The sequence below is a fragment of the Lampetra fluviatilis genome, chromosome 4 (genome assembly GCF_964198595.1).
Source record: "Lampetra fluviatilis chromosome 4, kcLamFluv1.1, whole genome shotgun sequence".
NCBI lineage: Eukaryota > Metazoa > Chordata > Hyperoartia > Petromyzontiformes > Petromyzontidae > Lampetra > Lampetra fluviatilis.
Window position 1 is genome coordinate 12,750,495 of NC_136278.1, and position 18,504 is coordinate 12,768,998.

At 48.0% G+C, this 18,504-nt stretch overlaps 1 protein-coding gene across 6 annotated transcripts in view; it reads left to right on the plus strand.

Moving 5' to 3' along the window:
- LOC144931576 (regulator of G-protein signaling 14-like) overlaps positions 1-18,504 on the plus strand; it is a 144,049-nt gene that overhangs the window by 90,478 nt on the left and 35,067 nt on the right. For 2 of the 6 annotated variants that reach the window (XM_078855587.1, XM_078855588.1), the window contains one exon: positions 9,341-9,362. The exons of 1 other annotated variant lie outside the window; for it this stretch is intronic. In XM_078855587.1, coding sequence (XP_078711713.1) covers positions 9,341-9,362 — 22 coding nt within the window. Of the gene's footprint in view, positions 1-6,705; positions 6,823-8,915; positions 9,125-9,340; positions 9,363-10,182; positions 10,268-18,504 lie in introns of those variants that run through there. 3 more of the 6 variants (XM_078855586.1, XM_078855592.1, XM_078855591.1) reach the window with 3 other exon arrangements.

Below are 18,504 nucleotides of genomic sequence, written 5' to 3' on the forward strand. Positions count from 1 at the left end.
TTGCAGCAGTGTATACTTCAGTTTACGGAGCCAAATAAGGGGACCGGGTAGAGCATGTGGGCAAAATGTGAGCGCCACTTTGCTGCGCTGCTTTCCACGATCAATTTCAGCTGCGCCACGTTTTTTTTTTCTTTCCCCCGCACCAGTTAATGGAAGCGAGTTTAGACGAGATGTCAAAACTATTTTGCTCTCCTCGTCGCGCCATCGATGCCGTTGTCTCGAGACGAAGGATCCACTCGGATCTCTCACCGAGCGGCAGCGCGTGACCCTTCCTGTTCGAGAACGGCCCACGGAAGTGGATATCGCTGATCTGTCCCTGAGGCCTCTTCAAATGACCTCTGGCCTACACGCGGTAGGGGACAGCACATCCACACTCGCTCTGCCCTGTGGCAGTAATGTTCGTCGCGCGACACTCAAACCGATATTTGTCACTCTCAGAGTTGAATTTTTCGTCCAGGTGAGTGACGAACGAAATGTAAGGTGATGGTTGTTTTTTGTGCAGTCATTTGCTACTAGGCTGAGACCATCAACCGACTGGGCGTCAGTAAAAAAGAGCCTCATGACTCAGGCGATTTCTCCAGGATAAATACAAATTCTGATTCTCATTCTGAACCCACGACACCTGAGAAGCCAGGTTAATCAACCTCACAATTAGAATTGTGATTATCCATACTCTTTGGTTCTTTCGGTAAAGTCACGCAAGTATAAAATGAAATAAATCACGACGTTTCGGGCGCAACACAAGCGTCCGTCATCAGGTGGGAAAGCATGATCTGCTGCTGAGGCAGACTGTTTTTAAAGGTTTGAAATGGGTGTAGCCCAAGGGTCATAAAGAAGTGGCCGGGGCTAGTGATGTTAATGTGAGAAATTAACATGTAACTGTAAGATAGGAGAGCGGCCTCCTCGACGAGACCACGGAAGTGGCTATGTTAATGTGAGAGATTAGCATGTTAATGTGAAATCGAAGAGTGGTGCAATCCAAAGCGGCCTCTTAGACGAGGCCACGGAAGTGGCTATGTTAATGTGAGAAATTAGCATGTTAACGTGAAATCGAAGAGTGGTGCAATCCAAAGGCATGAGTGCAATCCAAAGGGTGGGAGAATGGCACACGCGTGCAAAATGTGTTCATGCTCGTTCAACGGGGTGACGATGCGTGGCCTGGCGGCAGATGGTGGAGCCGCGAGCACATGGCATCCCGCGTCTGCAGCGGCGCCTATTGATGATCCACACACCATGCTGATTCCTCCTGCTCTGTGGGCACATGTTTGCATCGAAGCTATCGTTTTCGTCACCATGGTTTGTTAACCGCATTTAATATTTACTGAAAAATTTGGCCTGCGGCACTCCGGTTGACAGTGCATGAGGGTCAACATGGTGAAGTTGCGAGTTCAAATACCGGTTGGGTTTCACTGAACCCATCATCACTTTGTGGTTGGTAAAATAGGCACTAGCATTGCGGGAAGGCAACAGTGGTTGGTGGGCCCACCTGGGGGAATCTGTAGGTGCCGTGGTGGCGAGATGTTGACTACCTCGCCTGGCATACAGAAGGGCGTGGGTTCGAACCCGACCCTGATGCCTGTATATTTGGAGTTTGCATGTTCACTCTCCCCGTGGTTGCATGGATATTTTTCCAGTTCTTCCTGTTTCCCCTCCACATTTAGAATACTGTATTTACAATGTTTCGCTGCTATAAATTTCCATGTGATAGCCCACTTCGTTGAGCTATCATTTGTTTCCAGGTCATTTCTGAAAAAGAGCTAGATAGCTTAGTGGGCCTTACGTGGTAAAATAAAATATAAACTGTTTCATTTTACATTTTTGTCAATTCCACCGATGGCTTTTTAACTCGTGTCCTTGGATCCTGGGGAAGAGCAACGCGGTGAATGAGTCATCTGCAGGTGTGGCTAAAGGGGTTTTTTATGGTTGAGGGTTGTGGGCACAGTCACAAGAGGCAGAGGGAGCCTCTTAGAGGCACCCACAAAGTAGCAGTGGGATTCTTAGGGGATCAGAGACCAATGCAGTAATTCACGTCAACAATATTGTGATGTTTCATTTTATTTATATGGAGTGCTCTTGCCATACACATCTGAAAATCCAGCAGGATGTGTTTCACAAACCTGTCTCTGCTGATGAGACCCAGACAGTGAAAACCGGCCTAGAGTTTGCCTGCCAAAACAAATGCTACTTCATAATATTCGTCTGGAAATCCAACAAAAACTCAACACTTCATCAATGAAACTGCCCTAATAATAAAGAGCGCATAGGCCAGAGAGGAAGGACCGTTCTATGTACAGGGGCTCATCTACTTACGAACATTCAGAGATACGAACAAACCTGTCCCGTATGTCAAGTTGGCTGTTTGGGCCGAGAGTCGTAAGTTCAACTGCCGTGCAATAGATGGCGGTGGTGGCATCTGCAGAACATGAAGAACCAGTGGCATCTACATCTACGGGAGAGTATACAACTTTGAAAGCCATTCCCCATGTTTAGTGTAGGAGTAACGTTTGAATTACGAACAAATCGACTTCCGAACAGACCTCTGGAACCTAGCTCGTGCATAAGTAGAGGAGCCCTTGTACTGTGACGAAGAGCCATTGCTTGACACTCCACCTGTTATTAACTTTTATTTTGAAGGCCACAATACTGTGTTGGATTTGTTTATCAGAATTAGAATACGTGTTTATACTGGAGGAATCCGATGAGCTATAAAGCTATTTTTCACAGATGTCCAGTAGTGGCGGGTAAGAACATTACAACAATAAACAATACAAAAAACACACGATAGAAGTACAAAGTTTAGTAAAGGTAAACAAATCACTTCAAAAAATGTACAAACAAAACGATAAAACATTTTTATCTTATCAGGTAAAACCCCACTGATGCGTTAAATTATTTTTCAGAAGCGACCTGGCCCCAAATGATAGCTCACCAAATGGCTTATCATGTGGAAATGTATAGCAGCAAAGTCATCTAAATGACCTGTAGTTCAGTTTTGCCACTTCATGGAATTCCTACTTTAATGGCAATAAGTACAATGTGCTTTCATCAAGAGTTACATTTTTGAAAGATGAAATCGCTTCAACTGTTGGATGTCCCCCATGGCTTGTGGACAGTAACGTGGGCACACAGGCCACACAGATCCACGCTCTTCCCATTGTCGTCTTCCAAGTCTTTTCCGAAATGTTTCCGTAATTTTATGTCACTTTTATTTCGTCCGAATGTTTTTTATCTCTCCCTTCACGAATGAATCCTTCAACAACTTGAACTTTATTCATCGCCATCAGAATCATCGCCATCTCCCAGCGGCGGTGGCTCAGCAGTTAAAACAACGGTGCAAATATCTTAAATCCCCCACCCCGACTCTCTCTGTCCACCCAGCCGTATGGATATGTGCGTGTACATCGTGGTGTGTAATGTGGTGGGGTAGAGTGTGGGTACTCACACCTCTTCCAAAACGTTTGCCCAGCACGCAAGAGCAGTCCACGCACTCATAGCAATGGGCTCTGTAGCTCTCCCAATAGCATGAGCAAGACAAGGCAGGGCTCCATTCTTTGTATTGTTATTTTATTATGGATGTTATTTTATTTTTCATAGTTCTTTGCTACTGTCCAAGCAAGCCTGGAATTATATATGGGTTTTTTTTTTGTCAATGATTGATGTTATTTTTTTATTTGCTGGACAAGGCTGGAAGGCTCTGGAAAGACGTTGCCCACAGGGATTTGTTAGTAAGCTAATAAATAGAAAAAGGCCATCTGCATTTAAAAACTAAATATGACGTTAGTCCACTGGCCTAAGGGCCTAATCGACAAGAGTTTGCGTGGCCTTGTTTGAGCAAGCCACGTTTTTTTTCCTTCCAAAAGAGGAACTTTTTGATAACATAAAAGAGGAATTCGCTTACTGGATATTGTTAGTTCTCCTTCCCCGTTTGCCCGGGTTGCATTGTACACATTAATAATGACGTAATACACAGGTAAGGTGCCCGCTTTCGTCGCTATCGAGCAAACAATTTATGCTTATGGATCACATCGTGGTGTCTGTCACCAGATCAGTCGGAACACCCCCGATCTCGCCCGATGTGCCGACGTATAAATGTTGAACTTCTTTCGCGCCGTGGGTAGCCAACCATGCTAATCGGAGGTGCGGGGGAAGGACAACAAACTAAACGCAAAACAAAACATTTCTGAAGAAGCGAGTTTTCAATCTAGCTCCAGTGGCTTCCTAATATCGGAAGGAAGAGCGTCGTCGCCGTTGATGATTGACCCTGGACAGTGCGTGCATTGGTAAGCACCATGCACGGCAGGCCGTTGTCGGCTGCTGTGGGGCTTATGTGGTTGGGAGCGGAGGTCAGCGCTGCGGAATCCATTGTACTGCACTGCATCTATGCTCCCCGCCTTTCACCAATCCTCACCGACCTGCGTCGTAAAGCAGCGTGCGGTCGAGTAACCCTCACGACCCCCGCGGGGGGGGGGGGGCAGGGAGAGGCCCTGACCTGGCGGGGGATTGACAAAGAGTTCTACAGGACTCTACAGGGCTCTTACAGGTGCGATACCCGGACCTGGTGGGGGAAACGTCGAGACGGACACGGGGCAACTGCGTAAGAGCGTCAAGGTTCAAAGGCCACGTAGGGCACCAGGCAATCGCTGCGGGCGTGGGGATGAAGCCTGTCGTAGGAGGCGCTGGACACAAACGCGGCTAACGGTGATTGCGGAATGTGAGCAGGGGAGTGTAGATGGAGTGTCGAGGCGTCTCGCGCGGTAATAACCCTGAGCGCTCTCGGGGCTCCCGGCACAACAAGCAGAGGCTGCCACAGAGCGCACGGGAAAAGTAATCTGCCGTGGCTTATTTCACATCACAGGAAACTGTTATTGCACTCTTTCTCATCATAGTCTCGCCATTAATGTGCAATGCTCCTCTCCCGCTCTGAGTTCAATTGGCTATTCGTGGATGAAAGAACAATTACTCTTGGTATAGAAGTCATTTCACAGCGGTGTTTGGATTGCTGCTGCCAGGGCTGACGCATCAAATTAAGCTGAATTATTGGGTCAAATGTATATATATTTAATGTTGAGCTTGTTCTGCTAAACTACACATTATTAGCTTTCAAATGACATCTCGCTCGAGGAAGAGTCGTTTGTACAAAGGTACATTGTACATAATGGCAGATTAGCTGCTTAGTTATGTTTACAGTACACATCAAGAGTTCGATGCCTATACCCTTGTCCAAGTACCACGAGCAGATAGACCACAATCGGTGGGGTGGATCATTGATTGGGAATGTGCTTTCCTGAATCAGAACATTGATTTATTTTGGAGGAATCCGATGAGCTATAAAGCTCTTTTTCCACAGCCGTCCAGTGTAATCCTCTGTACGTTTCACATTCACTGCCGATGATGATTGTAGATAACCCTCCAATCCAACAAAATGAACCCTGCAGAGCATGGATGTCTCACAAGTCCCGTGGCACACCGAGCCGGGCTCGATGAGGCTCCGTCCGCCTCGGGCAGATGAGTTGTTTAGTCTCTTCATGTCTGATGTGTGAACAATACCTCGATGGCTTCACACCCCCTGAGGAGCCGTTCTGCAATTGCACACTCACGGCCTTTGTGACAGCTGCCATTTAGCAGCTCCCCGCCTGCCAATGAGACACGTGCCGGCTGAGATGTGCGTGGCTAAAACAAGGTCATGTGGCCTGTCATGTAACTTTATTTGTGCGTTTAGTTTTGCTGGCCTTTCCCCTGCACCTCGATTGGCAGCACGGTTGGCTACGTACGGTGCGAAAGGCATTCGACGTACACGCACAACATACATTTTAGCTAATCACGTGAGGAGGCTAGATGGATGGGTAGCTTTAAATGTATATGCGGTACGCAGATGATTGGGATGCTGCGATTGGGTTGCCACCTGTCTGGGTTTGCATCAGACATTCTGGGATTTGGCATCCGTGTTCGGGCGACAGGAATTGATACCGAACGAAGATCGGGTGGTATTGTGCTGAACGTCTGGACATTAAATTGCGCAGGTGTGATAGACCGAGGCTATATCACCTGTTTTATGCCAGAAAGGGTAAAACCTATTCTTATTTTTCAGACTGTCTGATTTTTTTTTTAATATACATTTTTGGCCTGCGGAGAAGTTGACAACCCTACGCTGCTGTGGTGTAATGGTTAGCACACTGGACTTGCAATCCAATCGACTCCCGGCGTGGCGGTTGGATGAATGTGGACAAGTTTCTTAACCTCCCCAACCCCCCAACCTCTACACACCTGGACACATAAATGGGTAACAACCACAGACGATCGGCTGGTCGAGCGTGCGGTGGGGTTGAAATGTGGCTACTCCCATCACTTCCAAGCCCCTCGTGCCAGCGTGGAAGAGTTGTTGTGCTTGCGCCTGACTGGAGGAGGACTTTGTCTGTGGAGCTACTAGACGGAGCAGTGTTAAGCTCTCCCTGCTGGGAGACAACCTCTTCTGACAGTGGCGGTGAGCAAATTCATTTCAGGGCTGAACCCTTTTTTTAATACCTTTCATGTCGATTGAATCCACACGAGGGGGGGAGTGGCGGTCATTCACATAATGAGAGCTGCGCCCGAGCTCACGGTCTTTGACTCACGTTTCAGTCGTCGTTATTTAACCTTCATTTGTGTTGTATCGAGTGTCCCCGCGCTGGCAGGCATGATGGTACCGTTCCGTTTCGTCTGGCACAGAGCGTGTGGCGCTGGTGCGCGTTGGCGGCGTCGTTCATCCATCGATGGATCGATGGATGGGGCACGCTGTTCCTCGCTGCTGTCTTCCGTCGTAGCTTCACTCAGAACGCGTGGAAAGTGAGTGCTTGTTACTGGCGTCTCGTCGGGATGGTCTCCTGACACCGCCCGTGATCACGAGGGACACAGCAGGGATGACAGGGGGTTCACTCCGACAGGCGATATTTGTGTCAAACGTCGCTAAATGTCGGGAGAACAGGGATCGAGCGTTGCACTTTAATATTGGGCGGGGGGGGGGAATCAGTTCTCCTGAGTGCTTTACAGCACGGTTATTTGTAACAGGAGATAGGTCTGAAAACCTCTCTCCTATCTACCTCATCTGAATGCATCTTTAATATATATTTTATTTTGATTTGAAGCTTTCGTGACTGCAAGAATCCATACTCTTTGGTTCTTTCGGTAAAGTCACGTATTTTATTTTATTTTATACCGACGTGACTTTACCGAAAGAACCAAAGAGTATATTTTTATTATTATTCTGATCTGAAAAAAAATGTTTGCTTCCCATGCCCGAGTTGTACTTGTAATGGAGGTTTATTACGTAAGACCGTGTCGTGTGTCCATGCGTAATGCTGGACGCGGTATAGCGTTGGCGAAGTGAGGTTGCGTTCACATCTGCCATACAACTTTGGCCACACACCATCCTCGCGTCTGATTGATGGGTCCATGCTGTGGTCGTGGAAACTTGGTCCAACATGGCAGAATTCTTTATTCGCTCGCAACTATTGACCCGCGGCACACCACGGGGAGGGATACGATGGACGGAAGAAGAAATGGGAATGGGGAAGAGGGAAGAGGAAGAACGGTGGGTCGGTGGACATTTTATGGGTGATTGAAGAATTCAATTCTGGAGCGAAGGGGGTGAGGGGGAGAATGAATGAGCGGACCGAGATGTCGGGGATGAGAGGGGAGGGATGGGAGGGATGGGAGGGGAGGGAGGGGAGGGATGGGAGGGGAGGGGAGGGATGGGAGGGAGGGGAGGGATGGGAGGGAGGGGAGAGATGGGAGGGAGGGAAGGGAGGGGAGGGATGAGAGTGGAGGGAGGGGAGGGATGAGAGGGGAGGGAGGGGAGGGATGAGAGGGGAGGGATGGGAGGGATGAGAGGGGAGGGATGGGAGGGAGCAGGGAGCTGCAGCAGGCAGCTTCTGTTTTCACATTGGGCGGGGAGAGTGGAGGGACTGGGGAGGGGGGGCACACACAAGTCACGTGGCTTGCAAGAGGCTTGAACCGATTCAAATGTAGCGTGGTGGCCGTGAAACACTGGGTAAGCGGATTGCGCTGTAGAGTCCTTATCGGGTTAAATAAAACACCGTCGTGTTCCGTTTGGCCGCCTCATTGCAGTGGGCGGTTGTGTGGTGAGGGCGGACACGTGGCGGTCTGACGCGCCGCGTTCGCGTGACCAACCCGAGCCACAAACTAAAGACAAAGACCCCCCCCCCCCCCGTGTAGCTCTGTGAGCCGCCGTCGTATCAGCGAATGCTGAAGAACACCTCCTCCTCGTTGTTGTTGTTTGCGGATTGATGCACGCAACGCACACACACACTCCTCGTCTCTGCCGCCTTGAGGGTAGGAGGAGGATGATGATGATGTTACCGAGCCAGGGATACACACAACAAGGGGGAGTCAGCTGCGTCAGGGATTAGTTGAAGCGGATTCGTGGTGGGGGGATGGGGGGGTGGTTTTGTGTGTTCTTGTTGAGGTGGTGGGTGCGGTGGGTTGTGGCTTGCGAGCCGATGGTTTTTTTTTATTTGAGACGAGGGAGACAACTGGAGCGTTGTTAATGATAATTCGTGGCCGTGTGGCTGTGTGCGTGTGAGTCTCTCTGTGTGTGGCTGTGTGAGTGAGTCTGTGTGCGTGTGAGTCTCTGTGTGTGTGTGGGAGTCTGTGGGAGTCTGTGTGTGTGTCTGTGTGTGCGAGTCTGTGTGGGTCTGTGTTTGGCAGCAGTAACATAGTGGGGGGTACAGCTGGTAGTGGTGCATCTGCCGGTCATCTCAGTCACCTGCTGGGTCTGTCCCGAGACCTGTCAGCAGCGAGCCTTCGACACTTCACGTGGCAGCCTCAAAGTGCACCTAGCCTGGCACAGGCGCCGTGGTGACGTTACCGTCATTGGCTGCTTTTGGTAATGTTGGTGGTGCTGCTTTTGGGGAGCGGTGGTGTAGTGGTTAGCGCTACGCTACGAACCTGGCGGCCCGGGTTCGATTCCAGCTCACGGGCAACACCGGTGACGATTACCTGAACCGGTCCTGGGCCTCTCCTAGGTCGACTCAGCCTCAAATGAGTAAACGTCGCCACTGGGGAGACAAAGGTGGCCGGGCGTGGTGCTGGCCACCCACCCCCTCGTGTGCCGTGCCGGCCTTCATAGGTACTGCTCGCTAACAGCACTTGCCCCAACATTCTGTCAAGGCTATACGGGGATCTTTGTCTTGTGTATGTGCGCGTGTGTGTCACAGGCGCGTGTGAGTCTGTGTCAGTGCGCGTCAAGAAGAGCCTCTAACTGTGCCCCAACATTGTTCGCCTGCCGCCTGTGAATGAAGGCGGTGACCGTAATGCGATGATGTCTCTCTCTCTTCTCTTGCAGTCGGCGGCGGCGTCCGATGGAGGTACGAACATCGCCGCAACACACACGCACACAAAGACAAAGGTGCCCCGTGTCGCATTAACACTGGGGGGCAAGTGCTGTTAGAGAGCAGCACCCATGAAGGATGGCACGGCACACGGGGGGAGGGGGGGTGGGGCAGCACCACGGTCGGCCGCCTTTGTCTCCCCAGTGGTGATATTTACTACACACCGAGACAGGTATTAATTCGAGGCTGAGTCGACCTAGGAGAGGCCCAGAACCGGTTAGAATAATCGTCATTAGTGTTGGCCGGGTTCGTAGCGCACTGCACGCACGCTCCCCACAATGGATGACACACACACAGACACACATTAACACGTAACGAGAAGATCGCACGCACAAAATACAGTCCCTACAATATGCAAGACGTGCAAGACACAAATACACGGCGAGACGTAGCAAAGATGTGTCAAGCAAACACGCAAACGCACCTACGCAGAGATGCAACTGAACACACCACACACACCCAACAACAATCACGCATCCTCGCAGTTTGGGGAGCACATCGCTGACTTACGCTTCTTCCTCCTGTTTATTCCCAAACGTGACGCTTCCCCCATCTGATGTCCATGTGGGGGAGATACCGCCATGGACAGATCTGTGCTTAGCCGTGCTAATGACTGCTTCCATCCATGGGCTCGCTCACTCACGCACCAATGAGCGTGAGCGCTCCGACGGAATGGATTTGCTGCCAGTTCCACAGGCACTCATCCTTCTTGCTGCAATGCGGAGGCTTGGATAATAGCGCGAGGTTCCATTGTCTCTGAGAGACTCCTTTCCCGCCGCTGTTATCTTGTGCAAAGTCTCGTGCAGCGGGACACATTGACGCTCTCGGGAACGGAGGGAAGGTGACGCGCCAGAGGGGGCCACGTCCAGCATCGTTCGGTTGTGAGTAAGGGGCCGTCCATAAATGACGTCACGCAGCTAGGGGGGGGGGGGTCAGACATTTGTGACGATGTGTGACGATGTGTGACGAGGTGGGGGGGGGGGGAGAAATGTGACGTCACATCAAAATGCGCAACTTTAAATAAATACAGACAACACGTTCTACTTCATAAAATATACTTTTTTAAATAAATGTTTTCTCCTACAACATCAGAGTGCAGCGCTACATTAAATACGCACTAGATTTGAAGCTTTCGTGACTGCAAGGATTCATAATCTTAGGTTTTTTCGGTAATGTCACGTAGGTAAAAAATTTAAATTTATAAAAGTAAAATAAAAAATAAAATTATATATATAAATACTGTGTTCTTGGAATTTCTCTCACTTGATACAGCTATCGTGCTGTGACGGTTCCACCTGAAGACGGAAGCTTGTGTTGCCTCCGAAACGTCGTGATTTTTATTTTTTTATTTTATTTTTTATTTTACTTTTATTAATTTAAATTTTTAAAGTTATACAGTATAGAAAGCTATTTTTCAGAAGTGACCTGGTCACAAATGATAGCTCAACGAAGTGGCTCTAATCACGTGGGAGTTTAGGGCAACCATATTCTCTAAACGCGTGTTTCTAAACGCGGAGGGAAAACCCGGAGGACCCTGAAGAAACGTCCACGCGACCACGAGGAGAGAGACACGCAAACTCTAAATATACAACCCACGACCTCCTGGATACCAGGCGACGTAGTTAAGATCTCGCCACATAATACTCCCAAGTAGGACCGTGCGAGCGCATTGTATAGCCTTAGCATTGCATCCATACATTTATAGTAACCGCCACAACCAGTGATTTAAAGGGTATTAAACCCCTCTGTATCAATCCACCCTGCAGTATGAATAGTGTAGAGTATTTGATAATCGTGGATAAATTTCAGAATGCTATGTTGGTTGGCATTTGTAAATGTTTGGTGTGGAGGAGGATAGTCAGCCTAGATTACATTACTTGTACTGTAACTAGTATGGGCAGATGCATCACACTCTCATCACGTCAGTTTTAATTAGCCTGACAAAATACAGTGGGTGAAAAAATGCCGTGGGTCATGGGAAAATCTCCCCAATTAGTGGTGGGACTGGGCTGTTATCGAATTAAGGGTCTCTATTTCCTGGGAAATCTACGGAATGTTTTGTAAAGTCTGGTCCTGAGAACTGGCTTTGATACGAGTAGAGTTGTAGTCTTCACACATTCCTCCTCCTACTCCCAACGATCCTGAGATGGGTGGGTAGTTCTTAAATTACACTTGAGTGTTGAGTAGTTGTATTTAGTTTTTTCTATATATCTGTAAGAGGATTTAACAATTATTTACTTAACATTTTTATTTGCTGTATTTATTATTTCAGCATTTTCTATTTTTTAAAACACGTTGCATTCAGCTGCAGTAGCGGTCTCTCTAACGCGTCTACATTGCTACGCTGGGACGTGCGGTATTGTATGTCTAGAGCTTTGTGTCGCGTATAGTACTCCAGCTGTTGTATCGTGTCTAGTAAACTGTGGAGTGGAGTGCTGTCAGTGGGATGAGGCGGTCTTCCTCGTGTGACCACGCCATCTGCGTGTCGGGCAGGGAATGGATTTTCGTGTGTCTCTCTCTCTCGCAAGCGCGCTATCAAACAGGCATAGAACGAGAGTTTTGTTAAGCACAGCGATATGTTTGGACTGTGAGAATCTCCCACACACGTCAGCCTCCGTGTTAAACTGACGTGCGCCAAGTCTGTCCGTTCACTTCATCCGTCTGGCAGAAAGGGATAAATCGTATGCGGGAGTTTGACTTCTCTAATGGGGGAGGGGGGCGCGCAGGCAGAGGTTTGCTCTGTCCCCCACATTAGGAATACCCGGTGGATCTCAGGGGCCGTCCATAAATGACGTCATGCACCTAGGGGGGGGCGGAGTAAGACATTTGTGACGATGTGTGACGAGGGGTGGTTGGGGGTTTGAGAAATGTGACGTCACATCAAAATGCGCAACTTTCAATAAATATAGACAACACGTTCTACTTAATTAAATAGACTTTCTAATAAATGTTTTCTCCTACAACATCAGAGTGCAGCGCCACATTAAATACGCACTACAATGACAATAGTTTAAAGCGATTTGAAGCATGTTTTATTTGGGGGGGGGACAGAGCTTTGTGACGTCATATTTGAGGGGGGGTCTGACTTTTTGTGACGCCGTGTGACGAGAGGGGGGGTCAAAGATCGGCCAAAATCGCGTGACGTCATTTATGGACGGCCCCTAAGTAATTATTTTTAACCTTCGTTATAAACAACTGAAAGTAAATTAATCAAGGTGCCCCCCCCCCGTGCCCCCCCCCCCCCCCTGCAAACTTTGCCCATGGGAGAAGCCCTCGCACAGAAACGGTTGAAAACAAAGTGGACAGTTGAGTGAACAATTACGTGTTGGAACGTGTATTGTTGATGCTTTAAATGGGTGGGTATGAAAGTGTAATTCTGTGGGGGGAAAGCATTGTTGTTTGTTAAAGTGTTTTATACTTTCCTTCATTTTTAATATATTACGGCGTTTTACTTTTGCCCGGTCAATGATTTTGTCGGCAGTACCTCGTCATTCCGCCTGGCTTTGAGCGAGCTCTCTTTGGTGCTGGGCATCGTTGAGACTTGGGTGGGTGTAGGTCTCGTGTGATTGAATGACATTCAATACGAGGGAATTGAAGCCTGTGAGTCAACCTCTTCCAGTGACTGTCCCCTACCTACAGGCATCGTGAAAGGGATTGGGAAGCCTTTAGCAGAGAGTTACTCTATTTTTGTGCCAATATCAAAGTATGAAAAATAAAAATAGTTTTTTTTTTACCATTTCTGGCAATAATACAGGAGGTGTTAAAATGTTCAAACACCAAATATAAACTTTTTGCAAGGAATCAAGGCTGCATTAACCACACGCGTACTTGTGGCAAAAACATGCAAACGAACACGCTATGATAATTTTATATGGGCATTGTCTTTGAAACTGATTGGCCTACACTAGAGACGGCCTTCTTCATGGCCCAGTCTCGCTACCAGTGTCAGAGCAGAGAACGCCACAAGGCGGACAGCACAAATACAATGCCACTATCAGAGCATAGATAGCTTGGGTTGAGCAGTTATATGCGCAGTTCTATCTATATATTTCATGGGCATTTCTTAGTACTTATAGAACACAGCTGTTTGTGAGTGGGTCAATTCAAACCATGTTCCGAGAGGTAAAACAAAAAAAAGTCTGCTGGCTTTTGAAGCGGCGGAGTTCACAATTTTGATTGTGGCACGTGACCTCAACTGGGCTACGTTAAGAGTCATGAAAGAGGTAAGAAAAAAAGTGGTTACCTGATGGATATACTTAGCCTCTTCCGTGCCCTTTGGGTAGAAAATCACGTAGACTTTTATATATATAAAGTCAAACCTTCATTTTTACTTCAGTGTTTTTAACTTTGTATTCAGGGGGTTTTAAGATGTGTCCGAATCCAAAAAACATTCATTTCTAAAACTGTCACTTTTTGCAATGCAATACAGGGCGACATGAACGAGAGAAAAAAATCTCACGTCTTAAAAACATACTCGCACTGCCGAGACCCTGGGTTCGAATCCACATGAAACCAGGTTCTCTAGCGCACCGAGTTGATGGTCTCAGTCTAGTCACCGATGACCGCATGAAAGCACTCCCATCACAGTAACTGTGGTTTTTACTCTTGATTGGTCTAAATTACAGCTTTGGTAATTAAAAACGACACTATTGCTTTTAACTGCCACGCGACATTCAGTGTTCTCATTCAAGCGGAATGCCAGTATAAAACATTATGTAAAAATAATAAGAGGTTTTACCTATTGCTTTAAGGCATCAAGTCTGCATTAACCACACATACGTGTGGAAAAATATGCAAACAAATAAGCTCTGATAATGTCATGCATTATCTTTGCAACTGATTGGCCTACACCAGAGACAGCCTTCTTTCTTTATAGCTGCTCAACCCGAGCTACTTGAATTGCCTTTGTGCTGTCCGCCTTTTGGCGTTCTCTGGTCTAACACTGATGGTGAGACTGGGCCCTAAAGAAGGATGTCTATGGTGTAGGCCAATCAGCTTCATCAAAGACAATGCCCATATATTATTGAAAGCATGTTTTTGTGCCATGTTTTTCCACAAGTACGTGTGCTTAGTAGTGCAGACTTGATGCCTTGCAATATCCATTTGGTGTTTGAACATCTTGACACCTCCTGTTTTATTGCCAGAAAGAGTGCGCCCTCTCCTGTGTAAAGGACAAACAAGCCCCACTTGAAGGATCTTTCAGAAGTCCCGTGCAAAATCACTTCCGCATCTCTTCACTGACGCAGAGTGCGCTGCGCTGTGAGATTTCCGAATGGATTCTTTAGTTCACGACACGACACCGGCCGGGATGAAATTGGGATAAAGACAAACCCCCACCCCCCCCCAAATCTAGATGACATTGTAATGTCGCAAATGTATTGTGCCACTTGCGTTATTGAGGGGAATGTGCCTTATTTTTACCTCACAAAAGTAAGGCAAATGGAAATAGGGCATGCGCTAAACGGGTTTTCTTGAATTTTAGGGTTTGTTAAGTGGCTCCTAAGTGTTTTTTTCTCTCATGGCCAAAAGTGCCGCGTGCCCCACCCAACTCACGCAGAGTTGGGTGGGTGCGTCCGGTGCACAAAATGAGTTTTTTTAGGTAATTATGTATGTACACTGAACTTCTCTCGCACCGTACGTAGCCAAACGCGCTAATCGAAGGTGTGGGGGAAGAACACAAAAAACAGTTTTAAAGAAACGAGTTTGTCAATCTTGGTGATAATTTAAAAGTGCACAGCTCCTCCGGGTTCCTAATGCCGGAAGGAAGAGCGTTCCAGACGGCCGCAGAAGCGCATCCGAAAGCGCGCGATGCGGTGACCGCCTCTGTTCGATGGCGAGCCGTGAGGATGACCGGAGTCCGCGTGATGATGGTTTATGTTCCTTGACGAGGCTGGATCGGTGCCCCGTGTACTCAAACCACTGACACTCGCGCCCCAATGTCACCATTTTTAACTTAGACACTAAGGCAGCTGCAGCCGTGTAATGATGACGAGCACACTGGACAAGTAATCCTGAGGCTGCTGGTTCAGTGCCATTTCCCGCTTTTGGCCCGAGTTGGCGGAGCTGCAGAGGCAGCTCGTCTCGTTTGACGTTATCCTCGCCCGTCATTTCGGTTCCCAAACTTCTCAGAGAATCCCGTCCCTTCGACCCGGCAAATCATCAGAGTCATGAGGCAGCAGCGGCAGCAGCAGCGGCACTGGAAAACAGCAGCAACGACATTGGAAGTGATGCAAATTTTATCAATCGAGACGGCAAGTTATTTAGACGCTGTACATACAAATTGGATTGCCATTGCTACGGTAAAGGTGCAGCCCTGCAATTCCTACCGGACATCTGTGACAAAGAGCTTCATAAGTCATCGGATTGCTCCTCCGGTCCAAACAAAGATTCTGATTCTGGTAAATGAGTACGCCTGAGTTAGTGGAGCAGCAGGGTCGCGTGATGTCGAGCAAAGTGTGGGTCACATCACCCCTTCCAGCTTGCCTGGTGGAAGAATAGACCAAATACAGTCTGTTCTCCGATAACGCGGTAGTTGCGTTCCTGAAGAACACCGCGCTATGGAACAATCTAGTTATAATAAATAATATATAATACAGGGTAAAGCACAGTCCGCGGTAACGCGTGAGATGCGTACGCAGGCCGAACAAAGACTGAGGAGTGTGGGTAGCATCTAGAAGCATCCAGCAGCATCCCACTGCCTCGTGCGATGATGATGATGCTACGCAGAGGCAGCCGTACGACCGCTTCTTTTTACTCGCGCGACGAGTGGAGACCCTACCAGCAGCAGGAGGCATGAGCATGCAATTGCAGGGCTGCACATTTACACGTTTCTCTACTCCGTATATTATTTACCCTTTGGGCTGCCACCATGCAGTTTGTACTTCGCGCGTGCCAATTAGCATGATCGCTTCAGTAGAATACTAAGATTCCACTGGAATCGTTTACCGATCACTGGCTTTTAGAATGGGTAATCGGTTGTGAAAACGGTTACTGGATTACCGGTTACCGTTTTAACAGCCCTATGCTGTGGTGATTACGATATTGTCACGAAGGTAACCGTGCTTAGGAGAGTGATGATGCTGTGACTGCAAATTCGGTTATTATTTATTTATATTCAAAGCAAGGATGCGGTCGTTGTAGACTTTGAGTGACTCATTCATGTTTTTTGTTTACATGCTAATCTTTTTTATTGTATTGTTTATTAACAAAGAAAAGTATCGTGAAACATTGAAATAACAAGAGGGAGCAGAGACGGATTATAACACAGGAGGGGTTACTCAACAATGTCACCTGTTAAACTTGTTAAGTTACAAATTGTACGTGTCACGAATACAGTGCATGCACAATATTACAGTGGATTCCTCTGTTGTGAGGTAAGATGCCTCTGGTGGTGTCACGTCTGGCGTCCCTGATTTTAATTCGCGAAATCTCCGTTCAGTTTATTTTTTATTTTTCGGGGGAAAACAATATTCGGCTCGAAAGGTGTAGGATTAAAAGTGTAAAGGGATGATGTGTGAGAGGCGTTGGTGGAGACGAGGGCAAGATGGGGAGAGGGGTCAGCCATCCCTAAACTATTTTCTACTTTGCAGGGAAGGCCCACTGCGCCATGTAGCTCTCTATCAGAAGCGACCTGGCCACAAATGTTAGCCCAACGAAGCAGCTTATCGCGTGGAAATGTATAGCAGCCAAATACTCTAAACGGGTGACGTTTATTCTAAATGTGGAGGGAAAAAAACGGAGGACTTGGAGACGGCGAGAGAGACACGCAAACTCCAAATATACAGCAAGGCTCAGGATCTCCTGTACACCAGGCGAGGTAGTTAACATCTCATTTGATGGCACGTGCGCATGACCACTGCGAGGGTTGTGGTTCAAAAACATTGGACAATCTTCTTTCGTATGGATTAATAGCAGACGATTAAAGATGTAATTTTAGATTTGTTATCCACTCGATTGTCTGTTCAGACGCAGAGTGGATCTCGTCCGTTCCACCTTTAAAGGAGGGAAGATGGCAGCAGCGGCGGATTGTTTATGGTGCGGTCGATGGTTTGGGATTCGTGGTCGCACTCGCAGGCCGACGAATCTTTGATGCGCAATTTGTGCATCAGGTGGCTAAATGGCCCGGTCCAGATTCGTTTGTTGGGCGACCATTGGAGGCATGGAAGTTTGAAACCGGGAGGTTCGACTGTAGGCTGCTGTACGAGGTGTTGATTTTTGACATTGGCCGCAGCCCAGAGTTGCTTCCATCGCATCGGCAAATTTCTAGACGTTCACTCTTCGCATTGGATAGCTTAACACGACCCAAGTGTGCGTGTGTTTAAAAAAAACACACGCACACTTTACATTTTTTTTGTAATTGCTGCCCTCCCGAGTGCAGAGGGGGGAATGGAAGGGAGGGGCGGAGGGGGTGGGGTGGGAGGAGGTGGGGGAGGGGCTGAGGCTATCGCCCGGCGCAGCTCCTTGATCTGTTGAGACCGAAACACCGAAGTCGCTCCGTGCCCACCTTGAAATGGTCGCAGCTCGGCTCAGGTCCGGCCCTTCCAGTGGCCGTGGAAGCCAGCGTGAGATTTGCCTGTCAAGGGGGGGACATTTGTGTGGGGTCGTGACCTTACACGCGAGTGAGACCGCAAGATAAGAATGGGTAAGTCGCTAATGGGCCAGTTTTATTTTTGGAAAAGGGGGTTGGATGAGAATCAATACATCGTTTTTAAATTGTGCGGAATGCAATGGCTCGAACATCCATAATGTACAGTAGGTTATTGTTACATTTTGTCAGGGGGTTCATAATATCTGGCAGTCTCTTAAGAGAGGGTTTGTATAATTTCCCTCCGACCAAATTGTGGATCTACCTATTATAAAGAAAAAGCAGAAGTTGTTAGACCCCTGAGCAAATTTTTGTTGTTTTGGTTTTGTTTTATATTTTACTAGCTTTACTACCCGGCTTCATCCGGGACTTGGATTCGCCACGCCCGCCGCCTTTGTCTCCCCAGTGGCGATGTTCACACAGCAGAGCAATTACTCGTTTGATGCTGAGTCGACCTAGAGGAGGCCCAGGACCGGTAAAAATAATCGTCACCAGTGGTGGCCGTGAGCGGGAATCGAACTCGGGTCGCCGGGT